The following is a 22,740-nucleotide window of genomic DNA, read 5'->3' on the forward strand; positions in this document are numbered from 1 at the left end:
CTTGCTCTGGAGTGTGTTACTGAATATGTTAAAGCTGTAGTGAAATGCTTCTTCTAATCACATAGTTATTAAAAATTTTAAAAAATGATTAAAAAATAATAATTTTAAAAAAAGTTATCCTGATGTATATTCCCACCTGTCCTTGTCTGACCTTTGCTGTTCTTCTGTTGCCATGTGCAGCGCCCATCCTAGGTTATCTGTGGCATGGGAACAGGTCTTTATTTCCTCCTTAAGAAATGAGAGAGACCCTCAGGCTTGGTGTTGCCAGTCAGTAGGCAGTATTACCTAACACTCATAAGAGTTAGCATATCAGGTGGTACCCAGGTTTATAAATGAAGGAGTTAGGAAGGTAGAGTACGTTTTGCCAGGATATATTCTGCTAACCTTTCTTATTCTGTTTAATTTACTTAAAGTCAGAATCTACAGTAGGTAGTGTGTTACTAGTTTGAAAACAGGAATAGTATAACTTAAAGACTATTGAAGCACATTCATTTTTAAATTATTGAATGATTCAAATAGAAGTAAAATGTATTTATGGCATTCATTTTTGAAATAGATGTGATTTTATTTCTAATTGAATTTTTGCTATCTCTGAAGAACTATTTTGTTTTTAAGGTAAATCAGTGCTAGGAATGGAAACCCCCCTCCCCTTCCCCGCAGTCCTCAAAGTCTTGTGCATGCTAGGCAAGCACTCTACCACTAAATTACATCCCCAGCTTTTGTTTTTTTTTTGTTTTTAAGATAAAGTCTTACTGTGTAGCTCAGTCTGGCCTGGAACTGCAATGTGGTCCAGGCTGGCCTCAAACTTGCTATCCTCCTGCCTCAGCCTCCCAAGTGCTGGGATTACAGGCATGTCCCACCACACCTGGCTACCTTAAAGCAAATCATCCATGACATTTGTCCTAGGGTTTTTCTGTGGCATTTTTGTTTAAATTTAAAGTTGTCTATTAGGGTATATAAAAAAAAAGTAATCTCTGGTAATTTTATCATATTTTTAATAGTAGTCCTTCAGGAATATTGAAACACTTTAAATGAGTGTGGTTTTTATAGTCTTTTGTGTTTTGTAGGTTTGTGAAAAATCATATTCAACATTATTCTTTAGCAAATATTTCAGCATACATTTCCATTAAAGTATTAACAGAAGATACAAAGTTTGATTGTGTTAAAATGAGTAACCTAAATAAATTACAGAAGAGGTTAATTTGGGGTTGTTTTAAACTTGTACAATGTGTGTTAATTTGAGTAACATTCATAAGCAAAGGGTGATAATTTTCCTTTTCTTTTTAAAGTAAGTACAGTAATAAGAGTCTGGAAAGAGGAACAGAAAGAAAGAAGCTATCGTGAGAGGTGAAATGTAGAAAGTGGCATTATAAACTGACCTAGGTAAAACATTAAACAGATTTTTCAGAGTGAATTTTAGTGAACATTCATTCATTTAATGAAAATAGTGGCAGTTTTAAAACCATGTAATCAGCAGTCTTAATGCCCATATTCTCTTAGCTTCTGTAGAGAGTAGAAAAGCTTGTTTTTTTAAATGAATGAACTCTGAATCTTTGGTAAAATATTTTGCATTGTAAAAACATGATTTTTTTTTTCAAAACTTCATTACATGGTTATTATCAAAGCTGTTACACACTTTTCTTCCTCAGAATACCATGTAATTTCCACTTTCAAGAGGAATCCTCTCGAACAGGCCTTCAGACGGCCCAATGTAAATCTAACCTCCAATCACCTTTTATATCATTACTGGATTGCTGTTAGCCATAAGGCCCCAGCATTCCTGTATGATATCTACCTCAGGATGACTGGAAGAAACCCAAGGTAATGGTGACTAGCTCTGTCTTATCTGTTCCTCTGACTGTTAAACAGCCCATGCTTAACACTAAAATGCTTATTAACTCTGTATTTGTTTATGCTTATGATAAGGCTTAATGGCCTTTTGTGAATGAGAAGACTCTTGAATGTAAGACATTGTCAGAAAAGCACAGGTAGTATTGTAAGTCACTCTATTTGTTCTAAGGTGATAAATTTATTGTCATATGTTGAATTCTAGGTCTAATTTTAGGTGCTTTTCTGAATAACAAATAAAAATATAACGCTTATTTTTCCTACAGGAAATTATCTAAATCATTCCTTCACGATGAACCCTTTAAACCAAATGGTCAGGGACCCCTCTTTTAAGTTCTATCACAACAAACTAAAGCTTCATTATTGGAAGGGTGTCAGACATACAGTACCTGCATTATTGCACGATCTTGCACTCAGGTTGGGAGGTCAGAAACCGCGGTAAGAAGAATAGCAGTAAATTCATTGTATTGGTAAGGTGGTGGAAGCTTGCTGGAGAGACGACATGTCGCTAGCATGAGCTTACCTTTAGAATTACTAACCAAATTAATCACAATCACAGTCATGATTTTAGGACATTTCCTCAGAGTTGGAGACATCTGGTGAGACTAAGCATGGATCCCATCTTATGGGGTCATTGATACTCCAGAATCCTATAATAATGGGAAATGTCCTCTATCAGGGTTGTCATTGTTATTATAAGCTGAAATTGAGTTCCCCCCATTGAGAACCTAGGGGTGAATTTTTACAGGGGATTAAGGGTAAAATATTTTACTTTGAAGCAGATGGTGCAGTTTCATATGAAAAATGGAGGATGCTTCTAGCAAATTGTTTTAAATACCTTAGCTGTGTATTCAGCTTATAATATGATAATTACAGTTTGGGGCTAATTTTCTAGTTTTAAAAAGTTGAAGAAAACTTGTAGTTGTAATATCTTTTCTTTCTTTCTTTTTTTTTTTTTCTTTGTCATTGAAACCTCTCAGACTTAAAATTCTCCTGTCTTTACCACACACACTTAGTGAAATATTCTACAAAATATTTACTTTTGGTGCCTTTGATTGGCGAGTTGAGGATTTGAGTGTTAATATATAAAGGAAATACTGATTCTAGAACCTCCATCAATTGCTGAAAAAAGTCTAAGTGTTTGCCAGTTACAGTGTCATGATCTGAGTTACCCGTAGGGGCGTTTGGTGTCTTGACTTGCTCAAGATGTTTCTAACTCTGTATGTTGACTATTGAAATAATAAGTCCTCACAAAACAGACATTTTAAGCTATTCTAGAATGATTTGCCACAGTTGGGAGCTCAGTAAACAAAAATCAAATGAGTAGTCAAAGTTCATGAAGTGCTTTAGGGAAGATGTTGCTGTATAGTAAGTTATCTTGAACTTTGTGGTTAAACCAGCCACAGCCATTTCATTATCCTTTTGTTGTTTATTGCTCTTAGGATCAGGAATTTGCAAAGGAATCAGCTTGGGTGGTTTTGGTTTTGAACATTTCGGTGAGATCAGATAGAGCTGAAAAGGCTGAAGTCTGATGGGTGGAAGGGGGCGCAGGATATGTTTATGTCACTCAGGAATGCTCAGAATAGGTTCATCTCAAGGCCTGGTCGTGGTAGTAAGGGAATTACACTGTTTTAGATGGCCACTGAAGGCCTCAACAGGAAGTAGGTGGTAGAACAAGTAAGATGGAAGCTACCTTGCCTTTTGTAATCTGCCTAAGAAAATCATACATTATCACTTTGGCCTTTTATGTTGTTTGTTTTTGAGATAGGGTCTTGTATAGCCCCAGGCTGACCTAAATTGAACTTCCTGCCTAGGACTTCTGACTGCCAGAATTATAGGCATGTTCTACCCTGCCCAGCTTGCCTTTTTCTTTTAGTCACAAGGAAGTCACAAATCTTCTCAGATGTAAGGAAAGGGAATGCTCTAGAGAACAGTCAGTCCTGTAAACGAGCAAGTGAGACAAACGGTATTTCATCCAGTTTTGGAAAGTACAGTCTGTAACAGTTAACCTTCTGGCCCTAAGAATTCACATTCCTCATTCTTGAACAATGCAGTTGCTTCTTTCCTCTACAAATCTCTGTGACATCAGCTAGAGGCCTGGGGTTTTCCATTTAAAAATAAGATTTTGTTGCAGATAAGGTTGTTTAGGAATAACATTGCAGATATAGCTCCTCACATGTATTATATGAAAACCTTTGAATTAAAGCAGTTACCAACTGCCCACACACTCCACACTTGAGAGAAATGTAAGATTATGGCTCTAGATAGTGCCCTTCAGGAAGAGGGAACATGGAGATACACAGCCGGCACTGCTCTGTAACAGTTCTGAATTGCAGTCCAGGTGTATGTTGATGGTTTCCAGGTTGGACTCATTCCTACTCTCAGTTTCCCAGAGGCTGTTAACTCTACCCTCTTGAGACATTCTTTTTTCCATTAAAAAAAAAAGTGGCTTGTGTGTGATGGAGGTGGGGCATTTACATTTATTAAATAACTGTTGTGATATAACCTGGAATTTTTGAATTCCTGATAAATAAATTTTACTTTTTGAACATTTGATCTGTTTCTATTCATGGACTTGGTAATAACCTGATAGTGGGTTGGCATCTGGCCCCCACTGGCCTGTCAAGTGTATTGCTGCTTCTCTTCTCCTAAGGAATGGCCTACTGTCATCTTTTTTTCCACATTCTTGGCAAACCAACTATGAGTGGTAAGGGTAGTGTCAACGGAGAGGTCCACTGACAGTGCTTTCAGTGTGTGAATCCAGGAAATTGCCATGTCATTTCCATACATTTGTCCAGCGTAGTCCATGTGGCAGTTCACCTGTGCAGTGAACTGCGTCTTCTGCCCTTCAGCTTCACCAGGCACTGCAACTTTGCTTCCTCTTCCTCATCCAGTTCTGCCCCTATGAGTATAAGTCTCAGGACCTGCCGACTAGCATGTATATGCATGCATGACAGACAAACGCTGCCTTAAGAAACCATTTCTTAAGTAATTCCTGACTAGCCTTTTATATTTTCTCCAAATTTCATTCAAACAGTTTATTTTCTAAGATCAGTTTTGTCCTCTTCCATGAAATCTTGGCTAGATTAAATTTTTGGAGTAAAGGTCTAGTTTTTATTGTCCATGTTACCATAGGTAACAATTTTGGTTTTCCTTTTAGCTTCCAACAATATCCTCCTCCCCCGATCTTTTTTTTGTCTTGTGGTGCTGTGGAGGGAACATAGGCCCTGCTACATGCTAGGCAAGTGTTTATACCATAGAGCCAAAGCCACAACCTATATTCTTCTTTGTAAGCCCTTATCAGCCACTTCAAAGTTTTATAATAGTTTCTTTTCATGACCCTTCCATATTTTAGTAATGATCTCAAGGGTCTTGATCAAGTCTACCACCTAATGATAGAGCTAATGCCACATACTCTAGGTTTTTATTACAGCAATCTCTCCCAATACTAAGGTGTCTTACTCTGCTCCATAGCAAATCACCACAACCATAGTGTCATAAAGCAAGTTATTTTATTTCTGCCACAATTTTTCTATGGGTAAGGAATTCTAGAAAGACTTAGATGAGTGATTTTGGATCAAGGTCTTTTAAGTTTCAGTCAGATAGACCAGAGCAGGGACACTGGAGAGCGTGGTAATGGGAAGAGGGGTGTAGATAAACTTGGGCAGCCAGGCAGCTTTCTTCATGTAGAATTAGGCTCTCCATGTGTTCTCTGCACATGGCCTAGTTTGAGCTTCCTTGCAGCATGGCAGCCTCAGGGGGCGTTGGACAGCAGACAAGGTGACTGAATCTTCAAGGGTGAGTATGACAGAGCAAGGCAGAAAATGCTGGTCACCCTTCCGACCCACCCTCTGGTCCCTTCACCTCATTCTAATGGCTACAGGAGGTATCTTCGACTTTTGATGAGAAGGTAGTCTAAGTAAGAGGATAAATTAGTTTGTAGGATAGAAGATAATGCACAGACAGCTTTGAAAATTCAAATTTTCCCCAAACCAGATGCATGAAGTAAAAAAATCTTAACTGGGATTTGTACTGTATGAAGCCTTCTAAGTATCAAAGCAAGAATGATCATAGACTCTGGGAGTATATAGTCTTAAAAGCAGCAAGGAGCAGGGTATGGTGCCACCCATCTGGAATCCCAGCACTCAAGAAGCTGAGGCAGGGGGATTTCCAGGAGTTTGAGGCTAGTCTGGGCTGCATAGTTTCAGGCCAGCACAGAATGATGAGACCCTGTCTCAAAAAAATAAAAATAACAACATAAAAGTTTGCTTAGGCAATTTTACAGGTGTTAAGAATATGGTCAAGATACTGAACATTACACCTTATATTAGAACCCTAATATAAAGTCTCATTGTACATTAAACTCAGTGTCATTCATGGAATCCAGTTTATTCACTTACATGATTTGAGTGTAGGCTTGATAAAATTCTGACTTGCTATGTATTTTGACATAATTATAAGTTTATTCTTACTACATGGATTCTTGGTTGATAATGCAGACCAGGATGTATGTAGACACACTATAAATTACTTTTGAAATATATTTAATATTTCTTTACTGTTAAAAACAGCATCTTTTCAAAAAGTGGCTTCACTGTCTTATTTTGTTGTTGTTGTTTAACATCTCTTAACCTGGTATTTTTCATCTACATGATTCTCACCTGGGGACATTTCACAGTATTTGGAGTTAATTCTTAGTTACCACAATAGTGAGTGGCCTGTCTCCTGCTTCCCCAGTTCATTGAAGCCATGGATGCTGCTAAGTTGTCTTAGTACATAGATATTTTTGTCTCTCTTATTGCTGAGGTTGAAAAAACCCTAGATTAGAATCATTAAGATCTTTCCTTATAGTAAACTGTGGTTAATTTTGTTGCAGAAGTTGTGTAGTAAAACATAGAAGGCAGCGTAGTCAACAGACATTCACTCTATGGTATGTTCAGCCAGACTGATGGTGCAGTTTTAAGTGTCCTTAGCCCCCAGAGTATTCAATCCAGTGCTTTTGATGCCCGATAAATATTCTGTAAATTTCTCATATATATGGATTTTCAAATCCTCCTCTCCTTTTTTTTTGAGGCAGGGTCTAACTCTGTAACCCAGGCTGGTTTCAAATTCACCACAGTGATCTCCTGCCTCACCCTCCCAAGTGTGGGAATACAGGCATGAGCCACCACACCTGGCCCCTTGAATTTTTTTTTTTTCTTCTAAGAATTATTTTTGGAATGACTGAATCCAGGATTGATTTTAGGATAACTATCAACTGAATGAATCTGTAGGTGAGATTAGATAAGAATTGTCAGTTAAAAAGGAGTCAAGAAGAAAAATGTTTTAGTAAACTAAACATTGGAAAACCATGTTAACAGTGTATGTGTTTGGGATGAAATTAAAGTACACTGCACTGCCTGCAATATTGTACTGATTGTTACAAATTTGTTATATCTTTAAATTTTTTGTTTAGGAAAAAAACTTGTTTAATGTAGCTCTTCTTGAGTTTTATCTGTATGATTTATTCCTAGATATAGCTTTTGCTGCTTTATAATTCTTTTCATGTTTAATGGAGAATTTATTTTGGAGCCACTTTATTGAATGAACATCTTTATGATGTTCTTCCGACCTTGTTTTCTTCAAGTGCTATCAATTTGGGTTTCTTTGAATGTATTGAGTGTGTCTGCAGAGGTTCTTAGTTAATCTTTTATTTTCTTTGCTATTTCTAATATTCTGATTTTCTCCTATATCTCCTGTTTCTAAAGCCCTAATTTGATGACTTTCTAAATTTCATATACATTAGCTAATCATTACTGTGAGAATGTAAATGGAATTCCTTTTGAATCCAAATGATTTTTCTGTTTTCAGAAGTTCTGATTTTTTGGTGTCTACTTGGTTTCAAAAAACTCTTCCTACTATTGTAGGTGACCATTGTTACATAGATGTTACTGCTTGGATTGCTGTTATGATATCAATGACTTGTGGTGAGCAGTGATAAACAGATGGCAGATAAAAAGATTAAGGCTCCTTGCCCTTTAAAAAGAAACAAAGTATTATACTGTCTTGTGGCTCTAAAGGAGGACATTGGTGAGGCATGGGGTGATGAGTGTTTCAGACAGTTCCCAGATTAGTCATTGATTTCACAGCACATCCAGACAGTCAAGAGTGGTACCAGTCACTGTTAAAGAGAAAGATTTTTTTTTCCTTTTTTAGAGTTGATTAAATGGCAAAGGAATATTTCTGTATGTTTGCTTCAGTGATCCTGAAGATTTGGGATTATAACATAGTGGGTTATGAATTCTTACTAAGTGTAGATTAACTAAAAAGCAAAGTGAGAATTTGAATTTAAACTTTTCTAAGAATATATCCTTCAAGAATCTGTGTGTGTGTCAGCAGAACTCTATGTAGGCGATATTAAATTCCCTTTGCTGCTACTCCATTTTTTTTTAAATTTTGGATTTATAAAATATTCTCCCAAGATACAGAAATATTCTTATTCCCTGCTGGTTTGGTATACTTACTGAATCACGTAATTGGGGTGGGAGATGGGCTCCTGGGTGGTAATGGGACCTTTTTCCTAATCTGTATACTATATGAATCTGTCAATTATTCTTGTAATACAGGATGATGAAAACGATAACTCGTCTTCACAGAGCCTTGGTGTTTCTTGAATATTTCACAAGTAATTCTTGGGTTTGGAGTACTGATAATGTCAGTATGTTAATGAACCAACTAAACCCTGAAGATAAAAAGGCAAGTATTTTCTATTTTTTAAAATATTTTATTATTTTATGTGTATGAGTATTTTGCCTGCATGTGTATAAGTGCACCCATGTTCTGCAATGCCTGAAGAGGCCAGAAGAGGGCATTGGATCCCTGGAACTGGAGTTATGGACAGTTGTTAGCTGCCATGTGGGTGCTAGGAGTGGAACCCAGGTCCCCTGGAAGTACAGCAAGTTTTCTTAACTGCTGAGTTTTCTCTCCAGCTCCTATTTTTTTATATTAGAAAAATGTAACCATTAAGAAAGTCATAGATCTAGTTGTAGTCTCTCAGTGCTTCAATCATAGTTTATATTTATAGAAAGACCAAAATTGCTTTGTCTTAGAATTGTTAAAGAAATTTATTGACAGCATTTCAAAATATACTTGATATGTTAATCCTCTCTTCCCATAAGGGTGAGTTCAAAGAGAACTTTAACATTTTTATGCTTTCTCTTTTCTCTGAATACCTTATTTTCTCTAGTTTTTTGGGGGGGGGGCTAGGGAACAGGGATTCAGAAATTGCCTTTTCTATATTGTATACTCTTTGTGATTTCACTCTCTGCTTGTTTAAAAATTAAACTGTGTGTCAGTTCCTTTTAACATGTACATCTAGCCTTAAATGATTTCAATCACCTCCTTTGGGTGTGGCAGTAGTAATGGGACTGGGTATTGAACCTAGGGCCTTATCCTCAGTAACCTCCTCCTAATAGTAATTAGAATCTTAATACTTTTAAAAATCTTAGTATGTTTTTTACTGTGATAACCACCCCCAACCATGTATGTGTTCATATATTACTTAGTTCTCCATTCAAGCCTCATAATTAGGAAATATTTGTTCCTTCAGTTTTCACTTAGATTTGACTATATAGTACCAGAGCCTTTGCCCTTGAAACTTTATTGCCATTTTCTCCTATCTGATATATCTAGAATACCAGAATACTGTTTAGTTAGGAGATTTTAGTGAATGTTCAGCTTTTGATTCCCTGGCAGTCTTTATTTTTCCAGAACACTATCTCAGCACATTGGAGAGTATCTTGTCTTGTGTTGTTGCTGTTGAAAAGTCAGTCATTTGTTTTTCCTGGCCCTTTTCAGATTTTCCCTGCTTACTTAATGTTCTGCAGTTTTGTTACAGATGTGCTCTTTTTTTGTTTTTTAATTTCCCTCTCTTTATTGGGGCTTCCTATTGAAGATGGGTGTCTTTTCAGCAATTTGGGAAAATTTTTAGACATTTTTTCTTCAAATACTGCTTCGTCACTATTGTCTTAACTTCTTCCTGTTATATGCTAGACCATTTTATCCTTCAGGCTTTTAATCCTAATTTCATATTTTGCTTCTGGACTGAAATATAAATAATTTATTTCAGTTCTATAGCAGCTAATCAGTTGTGTCTAAGTCTTCTTACTGAGTTTTGAATTTTGGTTTTGTATTTTCAGTTTTAGATAGTTCAACTTAATCTTGAACGTTCCTTAAGCTGCCTAGAGTACTCTGAAGCATGTTAACATAATTGTTTTAAGTTTTCTCTGATAATTCAGTCCTAAATGACTTCCAGCATCTGATTCTGCTGCTGTTTGAGCTGGTCTCACTCATGGCACTTTGTTTCTTGTTGATGGTTAGCATTATTTGCTTTCTTGTAAATTCCTATTTCTTGAAGATTCTATTGGAATTTGGGGAACATATATTGCAATTAAAGCTTTCTAATAAGGATTTTTTTTTCTCTTCATAAGAAATAAAGAATGGTTACAGAACAGTTAATCTTATTAGTCCAAACTGTAAATAACAGAAGAATGAAATAGAAGAATGAAAAAATAATATGTAATTCTATTTGTGTAAAGTCACTATTGACAAAAAACTAACATTTAATGTTCAAGGCAACTGTTAAACCCTGGGAGGACAGAGGCGATGGCCTTGTAGCTCTTGGTAGGAACTAGGGAGGAGGCCTCAATAAGCAGGGCCCCTATAAAAATCTGCTTAGGGTGTCAGCCTAACTCAGGTGAATGCTGGAGGACTGGTTCAGGATTAGCTTTCAAAAGGGGGCCTTCTTTTTTTTTTTTTTCAATTTTAGTATTTGATTTAAAACCTGATATACCAAAAATGACTTGAACATATAAAAACATAAATTTAGACCATTTACTTTTTCATATTTTGCCTTGAAAATCCACTGTGTGTTTTGCACTCCAGTATTTCTGAGTTTGGACTGGCCACATTTGGTACATGTGGCTTGTGAATTCCATAATGAACAGTAGAGGAACAGCTCATTCTACTAGTTATGTATGACATGAAACCTCAGTCTGGGTGGTGTTTTTCTTCTTTTTTACCCTTGCTCTGAAGATACAGCTTTTTTTTTTTTTTTAAGGATTTTATCTTTTGCCAGAGTATTTTATAACACTCTTTAACTTACAAGACACAGCCTGTGGTTAGTCTGCTTCCTTATCTTTTAACTATGTCTCCTGTAAGCAACGTACAGTTATTGTTGTTATCTGATAATTGCTGACCCTTTTTCAGAGGACTTAATCCATAGCATAATCTCTGATAATGTTGGATTTATTTATTTGTTGATTCATTCATATTTGCCATGGAAGGGGAACAAATCCTTGTACATTCTAGGCAAGTGCTCTACTGCTGAACTATGTTACATCCCCAACATTAACTTTAGATTTAAGTTTCTGGGTGCTTTGTGTTTGTTAGGCCTGTCTAATACTTTCCTGTTGTCTTTTTGTTTGTTTTTAGGTCTTTTGGGTACAATCTTACTTTGTAGTTCTTCTGTCTCACCTTCCCAAATGCTGGAGTTACAGGCATGCCCCACTGCACCTGTCCCATTATGTTTTTTATTTGCATTTGTTTTTCAGAATTTCGTGTTTCCCTATCTACATTAGTTGCATAAAAAATACATTCTTGAGCTGGGCGTGGTGGCACACACCTTTAATCCCAGCACTTGGGATGCAGTGGCAGACCCTGTCTCAAAAAGAGAAGTTAGAAAAACTTTTTTGTTTCAGTTGTTTTAGTAGCTTACTCTAGAGATTACAGCATTTTTTTTTTAATTTAGCAAAGCCTACTATATATAAATGGGCACTTTCACCTCTTCTTGGATAATTAGATTGTATCTTAGTCTGCTTTGTCCTGCTACAGCAGAATACCTGAGGGGGAGTAATTTATAGTGAAGTGAGGGGTTGGTTCATGGTGCTAGAGACCGTGCAGTCTTAAGATTGAGGGTCTGTCTGGTGTCTGACAAAGGGCTTGTCCTTGTGTCATCTCGTGGTGGAAGTAAAAGAGCAGGAGGTTGGAGTCACAGCTTCAAGACCCTTTATGATTGGCATTAATCTGTAGTTACTTTCTTTTAGTTTCTACCTTCCAACACTTGGACTGAGGGTTAAGCTTCCACCACATCCTTTGAAGGGGGCACATTGAAGCTAGTGTGGTAAATCCTCATATAATCTGGCAGTGTGGTCACCTTTTGTTGGTCTTCCTTCTCCCATCCTCAGGCATCCCACAATCAGTCTGGAATTTGGAATCATTCTGTGTCAGCCCTAAAGAACGCCCTTTAGTGCAGTTCTTCTATTGTGGGTGATATCAGACTGCTTCAGGTTTTATTCTCCTGGAAATATCTTTATTTTCCAAGTATATTTACCCTGGTGTAGAATCTTACATTAATGGCAGATAATTTTCATTGGGCCCTTGGAAACACGGTCTTTCCGCTTCAACTACATCTGTTTGAATTAGCTAAGAGTCTGATAGTTGTTTTGTAGGTAATCTGTCCGGGCTTCTTTCTAACTGATTCTCAGATGCCTATATATGGTGGTGTTTTTTTGAACATGTGGTTTGATGTTTCATCATTTTTGGAAAGTTTCCAGGCCTTGTGTTCTTAGATACTGCTTCTGTTTTATTCTTTTTCTCTCCTATGGGACCCAATCACCTTATGTGTATAGACCTTCTTAAAGCTCTTGTGTTAAATCAAGTCTTTGTCTCTCTTAATGGTCCTATATTTTCATATTTTAGTGATTTATTTGGAGAAGTATTTTTTTCCCTTTTGAAGTTATTTTATGATATACAGTAAATAATATCCTCGTCATTCCAAAACAATATTTGAGTATCTTATTGATCAGGAGTACTGAGCAGTGATAGCCCTCTTATTTTGCCACGAAGTAGCATTTCTATAAAGGTTTCTTTTCTAGATTTACCTACCCTTTTCATCAAATGATCTAGCAGTTGTCACTAAACTCCTAAGCCAACATTCATGATGTGGCTGGTGTTTTGTTTTGTTTTGTTTTATTTTGTTTGGAGGGTGGTATTGTTGTTTGAAACAGGGTCTTCCTGGTAGAAGACTGTCCTGCCTCCTGAGTGCTGGCATAATAGTTGTCTGCCATCCCAACCAGTTTGGTTTTTTTGATTTTTGACAGTTTTATGACTTCTCCTACAGAGGACCCCAGTTTGATTCCCAGCACCCTCATGATGGCTAACAGCTGTCTGTAACTCCACTTCCAAGGAATCTGGCACCGTCTTCTAGCCTCTATGGGTACTGCACACATGTGGTACAATTATATGCATATAGTCAAAATACTCATACACATAAAATAAAAATAAATACATTTGTATTCTTTAGGAAAATTAGTCTGTATAATATAGAAAGTATATAATCAAAAATTAATCAGGGACTGGAGAGATATCTCACTGGTTAAGAGCACTGAGTGTTCTTGCAGAGGACTTGGGTTTGGTTCCCAGAACCAACGTGTTGGCTAACAACTATCTGTGACTCCAGTTCCAGGGGATCTGACACCCTCTTCTGGCCTTCATGAGCATTGCACGACACAGATGCACTTACGTACAATCAGGCAATACACTCATAAATACACAAATAAATAAAATAAAGTATATATTAAAATTTAGTTTTTAAAGAAAAAGGGTAATACTGTAAGCATCTTGTATAGTGTGTTGGCTAACAACTATCTGTGACTCCAATTCCAGGGGATCTGACACCCTCTTCTGGCCTTCACGAGCATTGCACGACACAGATGCACTTACGTACAATCAGGCAATACACTCATAAATACACAAATAAATAAAATAAAGTATATATTAAAATTTAGTTTTTAAAGAAAAAGGGTAATACTGTAAGCATCTTGTATAGTCTTTTTATTGGGAATTGTTCTCAAGAAAACTTGACAAGTTATGAAAAAACGTCAGGAAAATAATGGCTTTTGTTTTTTTAACATAGACCTTTAATATTGATGTACGGCAATTACACTGGGCAGAATATATAGAGAATTATTGCTTGGGAACTAAAAAATATGTGTTGAATGAAGAAATGTCTGGCCTCCCTGCAGCTAGAAAACATTTGAACAAGTAAGTTTTACATGGGCTTGATGCACCTTTTGTCTTTCTTAAATATGAAAGTTTGTTTTGGTAAATTGGTATACTGTGCAAAAAATTGATAATCTGGTATATTTAAGAAAAGTGCTTATTTACCTTTGGCTTGCAACTGTGTAGTATGGATTTAAGAGTATTGAAACCTCTGTCTTTGCTATTGTATAGGCAGTCCTTCTGAACTTGAGGTGGAATTTAGTTTGGAAAAAATCACTATTATTTTTCTTTGTATTTCTATTGAAAAAGTGAAAGTATTAGCAGGAAAAAAATATTTTTAAACTAGAAGTTACTTGTATAAGTTTTTTTCTATTTTTGGTCTTAATATTTGGAAGTAGTGAAGGAACATAAAAACATCATTCAGTATAGAATTTTATTTGTAAAATAGAGTGATAATAGCCTTAGTCTCTTAGTAGAAATAGTACATGCTGATTTAAAGAATTATAGACTCAGAAATCAGAGCCAATATCACCAATAATCCATCATTCAGAGAGTCAGGGACTATCGATAGTCATCTTTTTGTAGTATTGTTATGACTTCTATAACATATCCAAGACTTTCACACTGCTCACTTGTCAGTGTCACAGCTCTGTGGGTTTGCTGAATGGCTAGTTGTGTAGATGAGAACACAAATTTTCAAGACCATATTTTACTAACTGAAAAGAAAAAGAATGTCGATATTTTGGCTCCTTATTTAAAGCTGTTTTCTCTACTTCTGCCCCATGGTTGCTATATTACAATTATATCTTGGCCTGCATGATTATAATAATGAAATTTATACAACATTATTACATATCTAAAGATTATGTAATAATTTCTCCAAAGTCCATCAAAAGCCATAAAAAATATTTGGAAACACCAGCAAGGTAACATGCTTACTGATCTTCAAGAACAGAAAGGTTGTCTTTTGTAAGGCTAATGTCATGTTTGACTCTTGGACAAGGACTCACTCTGTAGCCAAGACTGGCCTCAAACTTGTGATCCTCCAACACCTTTTTCTGGCCTTCACAGGCATTGCACAACACAGATGCACTTCCATACAATCAGGCAACACACTCATAAATACACAAATAAATAAAAGTAATAAAGTATATATTAAAAATTCATTTTTAAAGCAAAAGGGTAATACTGTAAGCATCTTGTATAATCTTTTCATTGGGAATTGTTCTCGAGAAAATGAACTTTTGACAAGTTATGAAAACTTGGGTTAGGAGTAACAGGTGTAAGGCACCATGCCTGGCTAACCTACAAGTTCTTGATTCCTCTCATAGTAGTGGGAACACAGGGATGCTCAGTAATTTTTGTTGAATGAATAAGTTTATATTCTGAGTGTACTGTTATGAAAAGACTTTATTATACTCCCTTGTTGATAGAGTTAAGACATTGATGACTACTGTCCAGATGATACAGCAGGTTTATTTGAATTTTGCTAACCTGAATTTAAGGAACTTTTAGTTTAGTTTTTTCTTTCTTTTTTTTTTTTTTCCCCCTTCGGTCTTTTTGAGAGGGTCTCCCTGTAGCCCCAGATGGCCTGGAACTCATTTTGTAGATCATTCTGGCCCAGAACTCAGAGATCCGCCTGGCTCTGCCAGGACTAAAGTGCTGGGACTAAAGGCGTGCGCCACCACGCCTGGCTTAGTTTGGTTTTCAAATGTTGCAAATTAAAATAAGGCTTTGAACTATGATTAAATTGAGAACTGCATGAACTATGATTACACTTAAAACTATGTTTGCTGTCCAAAAATATTTTATCTTAGAATATTTTGTTTAGCCTGTCTCTTGATTTGCTTTTCAGGTTGCGTAATATCCGTTATGGTTTCAATACTATCCTTGTGATTCTGATCTGGCGCATTTTTATTGCAAGATCACAAATGGCAAGAAACATCTGGTACTTTGTGGTTAGTCTGTGTTACAAATTTCTGTCATACTTCCGAGCATCCAGCACTATGAGATACTGAAGACCAAGAATTTAGCATTAGAACATCTATGTATATGGTGATCTAAATGCACAAAATGTAAAATGTACTTAAGTCATCTCACCTTTTGTCAAGACATTAAACCATCTTAAATTGGAGTGTGGAGTAAATTATGGTCCATTTTATGTAACATTTTAATGTTTATGCTTCTAAAACCTAGTGAAAACACTGTGGTATGCCAGCTCAAATCTACAATACACACCAAAACCATGACTTAAAAGGGATAGGGTGAGGGCAAAAGTGGGGATATTGGAATATTGACCAGTCTAACTGTGCAATTCTGGGACATACTAATTAAAACATGCCTTAACATATAATTCTAATATTCAGTGCAATGGAAAGTGTTTGAGTGAGAATAGTAGCTAATTAGTGGGTATTTGATTCTAGTGTTTGATTTTTTTTTTCCACCAGAAGAGGTGGATTTTACTTTTGTTAAAACCACAGTCCAAGTATTCTTATTTTGTCCTATAAATGACATCAAATGTGAAGACATATTCAAATTTTCTTTTTCTGATTAAATGTGTAATACATATTTTTTTCCTATATGTAATCAGTTGCTTTTATAATCAGAGGGCAATATATTATTCTAAAGATCTTAATGGATGTAAATGGATTTGAGAATCTGGAACAATATACGTATGCCCTGTGCATTTGAAGGAAAGTAAAAGCATACCCAGGAAAACTATTAGCTTCAAAAAGAATAGGAAAACATTTTCCTTGTCCACATTTTGGACAAGAAAATCTTGTCCAAGGAGCTCTCATGAGATGTGTTTGTGTCTCAGAGCACGAGCGTTTCTTGAGGCTTCATTGGAAGTGGGATGGGGAAGGGCTTCTTACAGATGTGCTTTTGTCCCCTTACATGTTTCTCATAGGACTCCTGCTGTCTGAAGTGTGTTATGGGAGAATATAGCTGCAGCTAATAACCACATTAAGAATATGTCCTCATGTGTTTGTAAACACATACCAATTTTGATCTTGAAAGCTGAATTCCTTCAAGAATATTAAATAATGCATAAGTAATATGTATAAAATAAAGGATTTTACTACATAAAGTAGCAAATGCTGACTGAGTTTCAAGTTACCATTTTTTGCATGTAGTTTTAGCTTTAGAAAGAAATGCATTATAGAAATAATAGCAAGAAAGTTGGTGTATATTTGTTGATATATTATAATTCCCTTTAAATCCTACTAGTAGTTTACTATTCTATCACACATTGTTCAGCATAACACTGTCCTAATTAAGTTGATCAAGTTGTACTACATTTAAATCATCAGCAGTGTATCTTGAAAGTATTTAAAGAGGGTACTTCACAGTACAAGAAGTAACATGTAACTTCACATTTTGATTTTTTTTTTTTTGTCAATCTAAACATAGTATATAAGAAGCTTATTTTGCTATTGTGGAAAAACAAAGTATAAAGAAAACCACCTTTTCCCATGCAGGTGTATAATTTGAAAAGGAAAAAAATGCTTCCATGTTGAAGCCAGATTTTGTGTAGTAAAACTTTTAAACATTGTTTTAAAAGAAATACATGTATATAAATGTATCTATATATTCTTGGGAATGGCACTGCAGTCTCTGGTCTAGGACCGCTCCTTGTGTAAGGTGTGCGAGACCACAACAGTGTGTGAAGATGGAATCAGCGATGCCTTTGATTTCAGGTGGCTTGTGTAACATGCATTGAGTACTCCATGTCTCCAGATACATTTCCACAATGTAATGAAAACACGCTAACCTTTGCGTGACTTTCATATGTCTTCCAAATAGATCTTGAATCTGGTGAATTGTCTGTGTGACCCATAGAATCAGGTGCAACATGGGTGGGCCTGCAAAGTGAAAGAAATGCTAACTGGGGGCGGGAGGGAGGTTGCTGAGGCCACAAATTAATTTTGTGTGTTTGTTTAGAATTCTGTTGTCAAAAGAAGAGTAGTAAATAAATGATGCTCATCCCGGGATTTACAGTTCTAAAATTAGAAAGAAGTATATGTAAGATTGTTAATCCCCACCAACTAGACTTTGGATAGAAGTCATATTTAAAGACTTTGGAACGCCATTCTAAATTGTCATGTGCTAAACAGTGTTTTTAGTTCTGTTTGTATTTTCCATCCAAATTATTCTACAGGACAGCCTGTAAAATAAATTTATTTCATTTAACTTACTTGATAAAGCTGTATTCTAAAACATTTGGGATTTTTTCCTCCTATTCACTCTGAAATCTGGCATACATATTTGTAAATTGTGATGTCATTGTAATTGTTCAAATTTGACTTGGCAATGCTAATGTGTCCTAGAACTCAGTGTAGAGAAGCATAGTCAAACATGTTCTTTGACTTAAGGATGAGGTAGAATGAGCATCCTTCCAATCTCTGTAATAAAGCTTGGAAGCAGGGAGGGAAGAATCTTCACCTCTCTCCTTCGTTTATCTGTAGGAGCTGATTTGGGAATTTTTGTTTTATGTTTTTTGCTTTAAATGTAAACTGATAATCTTTTATAAGAGTAATTAGAAGCATTATTGGGTGCCTTTGTTTGTAAACCAAAAAGTAATAAATGAATCCCTATATTTCTATTATAGTATTTATTGTATTTTTACCTTCTGAAAATTGTCCGTGAGTTCACATTGCTAGGGTCATGGGCAATCGTCCTGCTGTCTCTTGTCAGCTGTCCTCATTCCTTCTCATCTTTCCATGTAAGTCTGGGTTGCTCACACAGCACTCAGGAAAGCATACAAGCAGAGTGAACACTTTGTTAAAAGTATTTTTATATAGCAGCTATAATGAGGTGGATTTTCTGTTTTGTTTTTTAATATAAATAGAACCAGGAGAGCCCAGGGGTGTTACTAGAATGACTTGTTAGGATGAATGATATTCTGTTAGTTTTCAGGTTCATTACCAGTAATTGATCTGCATTTAAAAGATTGTTCATTACAGTGGAGATTGAATGAACCACCTGGGGGGGGGGCTTTGCTAAGAGTGCATTAGAATGGGTTGGCAGGTAAATGGCCTTCTAAGCATGCTCTTTAGGCTGCCAGCCCTGACTCAAAACCATTTGCATTGATTGGTTTGCTCTGCTTTGAGAAAAACATTCTAACTTCGCATGAGAAAATTAGAGAAAGGGGTGTATGCTGCATAGCTTAACATAGAAATGAGTCTAACAGTCTGTGGAAATACATGAAATATTTTCTTAATAAAGAAACTTTGAGCAACATTAAGTTTGATGTGCTCCTTTGCAAGTTGTTGACTCTAAAATGCATTTACTCAGAAAAACTCAAAGTGGTATGTGAATTTAATATCTTTACTTTGGCTTGAATAAGAAAGCTGTAATTATTCTTTGTGTTTGTGTTGGGCTGTGAAACCTATAATTTTATATTGTTATACCTCATCCACTGGACCCCAAAAAGACCACCAACGCACCAAAATGCAAAAGCAAAGGTTTATGATTTATTCGGGCTTAAGCTTGGGCTCTCAGACCTCACCAACTCAACGGATCGGTGCTGAGAGCCCAGAGTAAGGGAGAGTGGAGCCTTTTATAGGTTTTAGACAAAGAGAGGAGGGGGATACCAAAGATACATTTTGGTTGGTTCAAGGAGCCTGCGCGTGCCACCATAATTTCAAACTGATTGGATGTTTAAGATGCAGCCCTGGACGTTTCTTATTAGTAGGTGCTATTCTCAGGGCTGTGGAATGTGATGACTGTTATCTGTGGGGTCAGGAGTCTCCGTTTTTACCTTATAGGGCAGTTTTTATGCTCAGGCTTGCTTAATCTATAGTTTCCTGGAAGGAGGATGAGGAATAGCAGGCGGGGGTCAGGGCATGGCAGGGCATGTCTAGGCATGTCTAAAGCAGCAGCCAATCATTTTACAGAAGATAAAAGAGCAATTAGTGGGGGTCTGGAGGGATTAGGGGGTAGCGGGTGAATGAAGAGGGTCTCAGGGTCCTATAATACAAAAGGAGAGTCAATTAAGATTTTTCCAAATTCATTAAAATACATAAACTGTTGGAATCAAACCAAGCCCCCCAGAATGATGGATTCAAACTAAGTTCCCCAAGCCTGAAAAAATTGTACAAGGAAGTAAAAATAATTCTAACTGCTAAGAAAGAGCTGACTGACCTGACCTTTTCATGCTCCTTGCCCAAGCTGGAAAAACACCCGAAAAATCCCCCCTCCTGCCTCTGCTTCTTGGCTTAGTAATCACTTGTGCTTTGTGGTTTTTCCCTTTAAAAGGAAGCTTGTAAGCTGAGCTCGGGACTTCTGCTTCCTGAGTGAGGCAGGAGTTCGTCTGCGCAGACGCTGCAATAAATCCTCTTGCTTGTTGCATCTCCTGGTCTGGGGACTGAGTTATTGGGGTGCGACCTCCCATGAACGTTGGGTACCCCAGTCTGGGGGGGGGGTCCTACATTTGGGGGCTCGTCCGGGATTCGGTCGCCCCCAGACCCATTTCCTCAGATCAGCAGGAGGCAAGGACAGATGTCTTGTGGTTTTTCTTGGTCTTAATGTCTGTCAGTTATTTCCTGTTCTGGGAACGTTCCGTCTGAGTAATTGTGCCTGTACAGGACCTGTAAGTCTGTATTCTGCGAACTAGCGGGAGTGGCAGACGTGCCCTGAGACCCCTGGTTCCACCACTCTGGCCTCAGTGACCAGAGTGATCTGGAGTGGGGAGGACAGCGCAGCTTTGTGGTTTTTCTTGGTCTTAATGTCTGTCAGTTATTTCCTGTTCTGGGAACGTTCCGTCTGAGTAATTGTGCCTGTACAGGACCTGTAAGTCTGTATTCTGCGAACTAGCGGGAGTGGCAGACGTGCCCTGAGACCCCTGGTTCCACCACTCTGGCCTCAGTGACCAGAGTGATCTGGAGTGGGGAGGACAGCGCAGCTTTCCTCACCCCGGGAGAGAAAGGGAGATTGGCTTGGCTACTTCCCTCCCGATCTGCACTTTCAGTTTTGAGTCAAGAAGCTGCGGCAAGGATTTTTGTTTTGTGTTTGTCTGTGTTTGTGCTTGGGGATCCTAAAAGTGAAAATAGTGAGTGAAGCGCGTGTCTGGGTGTAAGAAGGACCGGTCCACACGAATGTGATTCAAGGCGGTGTATGTGTGTGCTTGATGGTGTGTTAATATCTTAAAAGGGGAAGGTCTGGTATTGTATTTTTCTCTACGCTCTCTATTTTAAACTTCCCCCTTCTCCTTTTCTTTCCTTTTTATTCTTGGCCTAAGTCTTTGCATGGGGTCCCTCTTAGCGGACCCCAACTGCCCACACGGGTGGAGACAAGATGGCTTTTCTGTACTTCCTTCTCCTCTCCATTCCTCTCTTCAGCCACTGAAAAAGCTCCGCGGGCACGGGTCGAGCAAATAAAAGCCATAGGGCGCTTGCCGCCAAAAGACTCCCGTAAAAGGATAAGGGGGTCCCAGGTGTAAATCCCAGATAAATTCACGTCCCCCGCGGAAGAAAAACTGGGCAACGATAGGTATTCGTCCACAAGCACACTCACTGGTCATTATTGTTTGGAGTGGCATCTGTATCTCTTTTTCTTTCTCTCTCTCTTTCTCTTTCTCTCTCTTTCTCTCCCCTCACTATGGGTCAATCGCTAACTACCCCTTTAAGCTTAACTCTGGAACACTAAAAGGAGGTCGTGGAGAGGGCCCACAACTTATCATTGGAGGTCCAGAAGAAGAAGTGGCAGAGTCTCTGTTCCTCTGCATGGCCCTCTTTTGAAAAAAGATGGCCAAGGGATGGGACTTTTGACCTTACTACTATCTTGCAGGTTAAGGAATACATTTTCCACCCAGGACCACACAGACATCCAGACCAGGTGGCCTACATAGTCATCTGGGAAGACTTGGCCTGGAACCCCACATCTTGGGCACGGCCGTTCTACCTCCCCGGGGAACCAGGGAGACTGATCAAGGGCCCCCTACTCTTTCTGCTCCCTCGAGTCTCACTTCCTCTCTCCTACCCCTTCAGTCTTCCCCTAAAAAGAAAAAACAAAAGCCAGTCCTCCCCGAGGACCAAGCTTCCCTAACCCTTCTTGATCCTCCACCTCCCTATCCACCTGCGCAGGCACCTCCACCCCAAGAACTACCTCATCCCTCTCCTGATTCCACCGAACCCGACCAATCCCCCCCGCCATCTAGCAGACTCCGCCTGAGAAGAGATAGAGGGGGCCCCTCTGATGGAACCTGGCCTGCCCAGGTTTTTCCTCTCCAAACTGTAGGGGATCAGATCCAGTATTGGCCTTTTTTAGCCTCTGACTTGTATAATTGGAAGACTCATAACCCCTCTTTTTCTCAGGATCCTCAGGCTCTAACTGCTTTAATAGAGTCTATTCTCCTCACCCACCAACCCACTTGGGAGGATTGTCAGCAACTCCTCCAGGCACTTCTAACCACAGAAGAAAGACAGCAAGTCATCCTGGAGGCCCGGAAAAATGTCCCCGGGCAGGATGGGAGACCCACTCTGCTCCCAAATGAAATAGACACAGGATTTCCTCTGACCAGACCCAACTGGAACCCTGAAACCATGGCTGGTAGGGAGCGTCTACATCTTTATCACCAGACTCTGTTAGCGGGTCTCAAAGGGGCCGGAAGGCACCCAACCAATTTCGCAAAGGTATGTGCTATAACCCAGGAAAAAAATAATACCCCCGCAGGGTTTCTAGAGTGCCTAATAGAGGGATATAGGATGTACACCCCTTTTGATCCCACAGCTCAGGAGCGTCAGGCAGACCTTATTATGGCCTTCATAGGGCAATCTGCTCCTGACATTCGTGAGAGGGATATCGGATGTATACTCCTTTTGACCCCACAGCCCAGGGGCGTCAGGCAGATCT

General features: G+C 38.1%; 1 protein-coding gene across 3 annotated transcripts in view; it reads left to right on the forward strand.

Annotated features, from left to right (window-relative positions):
* Positions 1-19,128, forward strand: part of Far1 (fatty acyl-CoA reductase 1) — a 73,288-nt gene extending 54,160 nt beyond the window's left edge. For all 3 annotated transcript variants that reach the window (XM_008853515.3, XM_008853513.3, XM_008853514.3), the window contains exons 9-12: positions 1,650-1,821; positions 8,454-8,583; positions 13,802-13,929; positions 15,743-19,128. In XM_008853515.3, the coding sequence (XP_008851737.1) occupies positions 1,650-1,821; positions 8,454-8,583; positions 13,802-13,929; positions 15,743-15,905 (593 nt within the window). In that variant the 3' untranslated portion in view covers positions 15,906-19,128. The remainder of the gene's footprint in view (positions 1-1,649; positions 1,822-8,453; positions 8,584-13,801; positions 13,930-15,742) is intronic.
* Positions 19,129-22,740: the final 3,612 nt, after the last annotated feature.

The sequence above is a fragment of the Nannospalax galili genome, unplaced genomic scaffold (assembly GCF_000622305.1).
Source record: "Nannospalax galili isolate Female #2095 unplaced genomic scaffold, S.galili_v1.0 scaffold44, whole genome shotgun sequence".
In the NCBI taxonomy this organism is placed as follows: Eukaryota; Metazoa; Chordata; class Mammalia; order Rodentia; family Spalacidae; genus Nannospalax; species Nannospalax galili.